At 32.9% G+C, this 9,230-nt stretch overlaps 2 protein-coding genes across 2 annotated transcripts; both read right to left on the reverse strand.

Annotated features, from left to right (window-relative positions):
• Nucleotides 1-1,854: 1,854 nt before the first annotated feature.
• LOC128126102 (mannan endo-1,4-beta-mannosidase 4-like) lies at nucleotides 1,855-3,801 on the reverse strand. Its single transcript, XM_052763841.1, has 5 exons — nucleotides 3,487-3,801; nucleotides 3,092-3,289; nucleotides 2,846-2,968; nucleotides 2,463-2,665; nucleotides 1,855-2,251 (listed from the first exon to the last, which is right to left on the reverse strand). Exons 1-5 carry the CDS (start codon nucleotides 3,799-3,801, stop codon nucleotides 1,855-1,857), a joined length of 1,236 nt encoding a protein of 411 aa, XP_052619801.1.
• A 3,207-nt stretch (nucleotides 3,802-7,008) lies between these two features.
• LOC128126103 (mannan endo-1,4-beta-mannosidase 4-like) lies at nucleotides 7,009-8,953 on the reverse strand. Its single transcript, XM_052763842.1, has 5 exons — nucleotides 8,639-8,953; nucleotides 8,244-8,441; nucleotides 8,000-8,122; nucleotides 7,617-7,819; nucleotides 7,009-7,405 (listed from the first exon to the last, which is right to left on the reverse strand). The coding sequence occupies exons 1-5, from the start codon at nucleotides 8,951-8,953 to the stop codon at nucleotides 7,009-7,011; spliced, it is 1,236 nt and encodes a 411-aa protein (XP_052619802.1).
• Nucleotides 8,954-9,230: the final 277 nt, after the last annotated feature.

The following is a 9,230-nucleotide window of genomic DNA, read 5'->3' on the forward strand; positions in this document are numbered from 1 at the left end:
AAAGAAAATTATGAAAATTATAAATATAAAATTAAACAAACAATTGTTAGGTTTAAGACTGCATGCCTAAGATAAACATTGCACCAAAATGTCTACCCAATATTGATAAAGTATATTTCAAAGGTATGACTAAAAAGTTTACAGTCGCTTAAGGGCCTAAGGCTTACAATGCACCAAAATTTATTCCCAATATTGACCAAGGATATTTCAAAGGTACGACTAAACCGTAAGTTTATAGTTGCGGATATAACATTGCGATCGAAAATAAAGCAGGAATTTTTGAACTCCAATTAATTTGAGTTCCCTATTATATAATCTTGTAGACAAATGAGAAATAATCAGTTTAGTTCTTCTACAAGTCCAGTTGTATTAATCAATGATTTTACTTATTATATTGAGATAACATCCTCATAATTGGAAAGGTTTCATGAAAAATCATCATCACAATTCTGAGTTTGCTGACATAAATATTCATATTATAGATTACAATAAAAGTAACATTCCTGCCAAGACCCTAATATATGTGTATTAATAATGATTTATGTATTTGTTTAAAAAAAATTGGATTTTAGATTACCAAAAAATAACATTTGCGCCAAGACACCAATATATGTGTTAATTACTCCTTAAAACTATATTTTCTTCACCAGCATACGTAACTTAATCATTTATCTTCTTTATTAGGAGTTTGATGTCAAAAATAACTTAAATAGTTTTGAATTGATCTTCTTTTGTTTGTTAAAACTTAGGTAATATTGTTTAAAACATGAATTAGTATTCTACAAATTATATTGAAATAGGTTTCGTGGCATATTAACAAGATGTTTTTTTTTTTTTGGTTTAAATCACTTGGAAAAAGTCATCCAATAGCTTTGTACATCCCCCCTGTCTCTCACACACAGACACACACATACACATACACACACACACACATTTCGGACGGTATTAAGTAATGGTTTGTTTAAGTATCACAACTCCCACAAACATAATTTTAATTCAAAATCAAGATCTAAAGGCATAATAATTATTGGTATATCATGACTTATATCCATTGTCAAGCAATATTAATAGGATAAGTATGCATTTCATGCAGAAAAGTCTAATTATATTGAGATTTTTTTTGATAAAGTCGTAAATCTTTTTTTAATAGAATAAACCTGATTGTTTAACATTTTACCCAAATTAAGGAAAAAGTTTTTTTTAATTGGGAAAGACAGATTATATGATTTTCCCAAAATAACGAGACTTTTTTGTTAAAAAAAAAAGATTTATGAATTTATCAAAAAAAAAAAATCCAAAATAATGAGACTTTTTAGTATAAAACTCGGGAAAATATTTGTTCATTTAAGTATCACCACCCCAAAGGCACAAGTGTAATACAAAATTTAGGTCAAAAATCTTGATATTTAATGATATATCATGACCTATATCCCTTATCAACTAATATTAATATTCCTCTCGTCGATGATTTGCGATCAAAAAGTGGTTTGAATACATATAAAAGGATTCACATATGTTGACGTGACTTGTGTGTTTGATAGACAAAGTATTTATAACATTAAGAAAAGATAGACAAAAGGTAAGAAAACACATAAAAATACCTTACATATATTACCATATTTATTGATAAAAAGGAAATGCATCAATTTTCCCACTTCGTCCAACAATACTGAGTTGAAGTTACCCACGGTACAACATTACTAATAGGTTGTTTCATGCAAAATGGTTGCTACCTGTATCTTTATTTTCATTTCACTATTTAAACTTCACATTTTCTAAAGGTAAGTAACGCAGCAGAGAGAAATATCATTTTATCTCGAAAGGGATAATTATTTGTTCAGGAACCCAACATAGTTATTTTTCAACAGCAACGGGAGAGAACTCTAGGTTGGTTGAAGAGTTGAGTGATGAAATTCTTTGAGACTGCTTGGCAATTATTGCAGCAGTGGAGGGGTTTTGGTCCAAGACAACTTGGTACCCATCACCCCAGTTATCCATTCCTTCCGCCATGACTTGCCAAAAAGTTGTACCTGAACACGACCCCCGGTTTCTTGCACTTTCATAGGCCGTGTTGAATATCCCACCAAAGTACTCATCCCTTGCTTCTACGGTGTAACCTGAAGACCAAGAGGACTTGCCAAATTCTGCAATCAGTAAAGGTTTTCTCAAGATGGAATCACAATCCTCAATATGTGCATTAATCCATTTTTCAACAAATTTAGCTCGAGCTTCATCGCTAGCTCCCGGAACCCTAAGTCAAAAATCGAAATACCCACATATGTTATTCAATAAAATTAAATAACATAAAATATTGTTTTAGTTATAAATAAGAAACATGCATTTCATGAAACATTTTTAGGATGCTAACTACGTTCGGGTGTTGGCTAGCGTGACATGCAAAGTATATATACGAACAAAAGCATTGTGATGGAGTTTATATGTCGGTATAGACTCGATCATACCATTGGTCGGGATACAGATGGATTGTAGCAAAATCCACATTGTTGACGCCGTTGTTTGTAATGAAGTCGGTCCCTACTTCATAGCCCGGATTGTTTTGCTTCTTTTCAGGCATTGATTCCCCATAAAACCCTTCAAGTCCGATTTCGAGAAGATGGTTCTTATCAATGGACTTTATTTCAGCTGCCATTTCTACTATCCATTCCTGCACAAAGAAGAGATACCGATGGTTATAGGTTATGCACCATATAGTTTCATAAAAAACCGGTTTCCTCTATGTACTCCTATCATTTGAAAGTAAAAGATTTCCTTCTTTCTAGATAACTGATTCGGGCATTTTCTCATATGAACAACTTAACCGTGAGAAAACAGAGAAAACAAGAACCTGTAGAAATTTCCCTGATAGATCAGACTGGCAGCGGGGTTCGTTCATTAGCTCCCATGCAAAGATGGTGGAATCATCCTTGTAGTCAACCCCGGTGATTGAGTTGCGTCTCGTAAGAATGGTCTGTAGCAAAACAGTATTTGCAACATGTTCAAATTTTCTGACAAAATGCACATACAGCTGTTGTAGAAAATTTTTGTGATATAATGGAAACATTGTTTCCCAAACATATATATATATATATACCTTCAAATGATTCTTATAATATCCTTTAACTACAACGTTAGTAAAGAAATCATCATCACTATTCAAGTATTGTCCTCCATGATCCCTTGCCCACTGAACATATTGTTTTTTACCTCCAAAATCATCCCAGTTATTAACCAAGCTGAGAATCAAGTGAATCCCATACTTTTTCGCTTCTGATATCACAAAATCCAATCCCTGGAATGAAAAGGTGTAGATGGTTATCACAAGTAACATAAAACAGAGGTGTTAAAGTGTTTGTGATCTTGATTATTACTAACTTTTATTTCAATATGTCCGTGTCGATTTGTCGTATGGTTGATAAGAAATTACTTTTTAACGTTTACAGATCATGTTGAATAAAAAATAGAGGCTAAAATAATAGATAAAGTTACCTTAAACATGTCCTCATTGTAAAAACCGGGAGAGGTTTGCAGGGGTTTGTTGCCACCATCACTAAAAGCCCAAGTCCTAACCAGGTTCATTCCTATCTTGGAAGATTCTTGAAATGCATCTGTGACCTTCACCCTTGTAGATGGATCAGAAGCCATACACATTAACCAGTAGGCGTTAAAGCCATTAAAATACAACGGCTTTCCATTAACCATGAAATGATGTGTCCTTGTCTCCACAAAAGTATCGTTAATGGTTGACGGGTGGCATTTACCCTTGCAATCTCCTTTTAGAACTGCATTTCCTTTTCCTGGCATGGTTAAAAAATCGCTAATCTTTAATAGTGGATATATGAAATAGGAAAGTTAGTAACCAATGTTTAGAGTAATGGATGGAAAGTAGTGTGTTTTCTCTTGTCCGCTTAGCTCGTCGGGAATTTATATCGCATGTCTTGTTACCAATCTAGTTGGAAGTGGGGACATCATCATATTTATTATATAACTTAACGATACATATGCATCATCATTCATAAGGAATGACAAGCGACTTTGCGATGCCCATGCACGGTGCCATACTTTTGGTTGTAAGACACACAAACATTTGTTACTCCAAATGAAAAAGCAAAAGGAAAAATGATACTGCTTTTTCAAATACTGTTGCAGGTATGTTATGTTTGGATACTAGATCCTTGTGCATAATATGCCATTAAAAGATTAGCTTTTAGTCGAGTTCCAAACATAAAAAATATGTTGACCAAACGAATTGTATTTAGAGATTCGAAGATGGTACTAGATTCTTTTCAAATACTATAATATTTTGTTACTCCATACATTAGAGACCACATGTGCTTGAAAAATAAATATATAAAAATAAAAAACAAAAAGCCCAAAATAAACGCACAAGTGGTTGCTTGTGCATGAAAAACTAGGTACATTTTGATTATTTATTTATTTATTTCTCCACTCCTCCAAACCATTTTGTTGTTTTTTCGGGTTCCTTTTTTCATACGTTGAAATCTAGCATGTGACTTTCTTACGTTTACGCATCACCATTCATGGGACATTTGGTTTCCTTATTTGACTTTTTTAACGTCATATAGCAAATATATATATTAAATTTTATGTTCAGTTTTCCTGTTGATAGTTTTTATCACGTGTATTCTCCAAATGGAATTTGTATCAAAGTAGATGTTATGTATGTTGCACACATCACTTTTGCATGTGAATTTATATTGATGATCATGTAGTTAATGTAATAACAAGTGGTTGAGTAGCATGACATATAGCAAGTGGATGTATTGTAATCTAAACATAACTCGCTTTGCTTGTGTACGAGGTGTTCTCTGTTATAATAAAACAACGGATGTTTGGGGTTCCAAAACCTATCATAATAGGCAATGTAACTGCTTAGAAGGAAATTCGATGGATCTTAAACCAATACTTTTAGAAGACTAGCGAGGAAACACTCCCTTATCATTTTTTATGTGTTCGTGCATCGATACTAAGTAGTGTATGATTACTCATTAATTAAAGTTTATTGAGACTACACTTGTACACATTACATATATTATAAATCTTTGGTGATAAATGCTAGATGTTTATAAAAATGACCCTCACCTTATATTAATTAATTTAATCGATATTATTATTAATTATAAAGAAAATTATGAAAATTATAAATATAAAATTAAACAAACAATTGTTAGGTTTAAGACTGCATGCCTAAGATAAACATTGCACCAGAATGTCTACCCAATATTGATAAAGTATATTTGAAAGGTATGACTAAAAAGTTTACAGTCGCTTGAGGGCCTAAGGCTTACAATGCACCAAAATTTATTCCCAATATTGATAAAGGATATTTCAAAGGTACGACTAAACCTTAAGTTTATAGTTGCTGATATAACCTTGCGATCGAAAATAAAGCAGGAATTTTTGAACTCCAATTAATTTGAGTTCCCTATTATATAATCTTGTAGACAAATGAGAAATAATCAGTTTAGTTCTTCTACGAGCCCAGTTGTATTAATCAATGATTTTACTTATTATATTGAGATAACAACCTCATAATTGGAAAGGTTTCATGAAAAATCATCATCACAATTCTGAGTTTGCTGACATAAATATTCATATTATAGATTACAATAAAAGTAACATTTCTGCCAAGACCCTAATATATGTGTATTAATAATGATTTATGTATTTGTTTAAAAAAATTGGATTTTAGATTACGAAGAAATAACATTTGCGCCAAGACACCAATATATGTGTTAATTACTCCTTAAGACTATATTTTCTTCACCGGCATACGTAACTTAATCATTTATCTTCTTTATTAGGAGTTTGATGTCAAAAATAACTTAAATAGTTTTGAATTGATCTTCTTTTGTTTGTTAAAACTTAGGTAATATTGTTTAAAATATGAATTAGTATTCTACAAATTATATTGAAATAGGTTTAGTGGCATATTAACAAGATGTTTTTTTTTTTTTTTGGTTTAAATCACTTGGAAAAAGTCATCCAATAGCTTTGTAGATTCCCCCCTGTCTCCTCTCACACACAGACACACACATACACATACACACACACATTTCGGTCGGTATTAAGTAATGGTTTGTTTAAGTATCACAACTCCCACAAACATAATTTTAATTCAAAATAAAGATCTAAAGGCATAATAATCATTGGTATATCATGACTTATATCCTTTGTCAAGCAATATTAATAGGATAAGTATGCATTTCATGCAGAAAAGTCTAATTATTTTGAGATTTTTTTTGATAAAGTCCTAAATCTTTTTTTTAATAGAATAAACCTGATTGTTTAATATTTTGCCCAAATTAAGGAAAAAGTTTTTTTAATTGGGAAAGACAGATTATATGATTTTCCCAAAATAACGAGACTTTTTTGTTCAAAAAAATAAAGATTTATGAATTTATCAAAAAAAAAAAATCCAAAATAATGAGACTTTTTAGTATAAAACTCGGGAAAATATTTGTTCATTTAAGTATCACCACCCCAAAGGCACAAGTGTAATACAAAATTTAGGTCAAAAATCTTGAGATTTAATGATATATCATGACCTATATCCCTTATCAACTAATATTAATATTCCTCTCGTCGATGATTTGCGATCAAAAAGTGGTTTGAATACATATAAAAGGATTCACATATGTTGACGTGACTTGTGTGTTCGATAGACAAAATATTTATAACATTAAGAAAAGATAGACAAAAGCTAAGAAAACACATAAAAATACCTTACATATATTACCATATTTATTGATAAAAAGGAAATGCATCAATTTTCCCACTTCGTCCAACAATACTGAGTTGAAGTTACCCGCGGTACAACATTACTAATAGGCTGCAACTATTTTGTTTCATGCAAAATGGTTGCTAACTCTATCTTTATTTTCATTTCACTATTTAAAACTTCACATTTTCTAAAGGTAAGTAACGCAGCAGAGAGAAATATCATTTTATCTCGAAAGGGATAATTATTTGTTCAGGAACCCAACATAGTTATTTTTCAACAGCAACGGGAGAGAACTCTAGGTTGGTTGAAGAGTTGAGTGATGAAATTCTTTGAGACTGCTTGGCAATTATTGCAGCAGTGGAGGGGTTTTGGTCCAAGACAACTTGGTACCCATCACCCCAGTTATCCATTCCTTCCGCCATGACTTGCCAAAAAGTTGTACCTGAACACGACCCCCGGTTTCTTGCACTTTCATAGGCCGTGTTGAATATCCCACCAAAGTACTCATCCCTTGCTTCTACGGTGTAACCTGAAGACCAAGAGGACTTGCCAAATTCTGCAATCAGTAAAGGTTTTCTCAAGATGGAATCACAATCCTCAATATGTGCATTAATCCATTTTTCAACAAATTTAGCTCGAGCTTCATCGCTAGCTCCCGGAACCCTAAGTCAAAAATCGAAATACCCACATATGTTATTCAATAAAATTAAATAACATAAAATATTGTTTTAGTTATAAATAAGAAACATGCATTTCATGAAACATTTTTAGGATGCTAACTACGTTCGGGTGTTGGCTAGCGTGACATGCAAAGTATATATACGAACAAAAGCATTGTGATGGAGTTTATATGTCGGTATAGACTCGATCATACCATTGGTCGGGATACAGATGGATTGTAGCAAAATCCACATTGTTGACGCCGTTGTTTGTAATGAAGTCGGTCCCTACTTCATAGCCCGGATTGTTTTGCTTCTTTTCAGGCATTGATTCCCCATAAAACCCTTCAAGTCCGATTTCGAGAAGATGGTTCTTATCAATGGACTTTATTTCAGCTGCCATTTCTACTATCCATTCCTGCACAAAGAAGAGATACCGATGGTTATAGGTTATGCACCATATAGTTTCATAAAAAACCGGTTTCCTCTATGTACTCCTATCATTTGAAAGTAAAAGATTTCCTTCTTTCTAGATAACTGATTCGGGCATTTTCTCATATGAACAACTTAACCGTGAGAAAACAGAGAAAACAAGAACCTGTAGAAATTTCCCTGATAGATCAGACTGGCAGCGGGGTTCGTTCATTAGCTCCCATGCAAAGATGGTGGAATCATCCTTGTAGTCAACCCCGGTGATTGAGTTGCGTCTCGTAAGAATGGTCTGTAGCAAAACAGTATTTGCAACATGTTCAAATTTTCTGACAAAATGCACATACAGCTGTTGTAGAAAATTTTTGTGATATAATGGAAACATTGTTTCCCAAACATATATATATATATACCTTCAAATGATTCTTATAATATCCTTTAACTACAACGTTAGTAAAGAAATCATCATCACTATTCAAGTATTGTCCTCCATGATCCCTTGCCCACTGAACATATTGTTTTTTACCTCCAAAATCATCCCAGTTATTAACCAAGCTGAGAATCAAGTGAATCCCATACTTTTTCGCTTCTGATATCACAAAATCCAATCCCTGGAATGAAAAGGTGTAGATGGTTATCACAAGTAACATAAAACAGAGGTGTTAAAGTGTTTGTGATCTTGATTATTACTAACTTTTATTTCAATATGTCCGTGTCGATTTGTCGTATGGTTGATAAGAAATTACTTTTTAACGTTTACAGATCATGTTGAATAAAAAATAGAGGCTAAAATAATAGATAAAGTTACCTTAAACATGTCCTCATTGTAAAAACCGGGAGAGGTTTGCAGGGGTTTGTTGCCACCATCACTAAAAGCCCAAGTCCTAACCAGGTTCATTCCTATCTTGGAAGATTCTTGAAATGCATCTGTGACCTTCACCCTTGTAGATGGATCAGAAGCCATACACATTAACCAGTAGGCGTTAAAGCCATTAAAATACAACGGCTTTCCATTAACCATGAAATGATGTGTCCTTGTCTCCACAAAAGTATCGTTAATGGTTGACGGGTGGCATTTACCCTTGCAATCTCCTTTTAGAACTGCATTTCCTTTTCCTGGCATGGTTAAAAAATCGCTAATCTTTAATAGTGGATATATGAAATAGGAAAGTTAGTAACCAATGTTTAGAGTAATGGATGGAAAGTAGTGTGTTTTCTCTTGTCCGCTTAGCTCGTCGGGAATTTATATCGCATGTCTTGTTACCAATCTAGTTGGAAGTGGGGACATCATCATATTTATTATATAACTTAACGATACATATGCATCATCATTCATAAGGAATGACAAGCGACTTTGCGATGCCCATGCACGGTGCCATACTTTTGGTTGTAAGACACAC

Source organism: Lactuca sativa, chromosome 5 (assembly GCF_002870075.4).
Source record: "Lactuca sativa cultivar Salinas chromosome 5, Lsat_Salinas_v11, whole genome shotgun sequence".
Classification (NCBI taxonomy): Eukaryota; Viridiplantae; Streptophyta; class Magnoliopsida; order Asterales; family Asteraceae; genus Lactuca; species Lactuca sativa.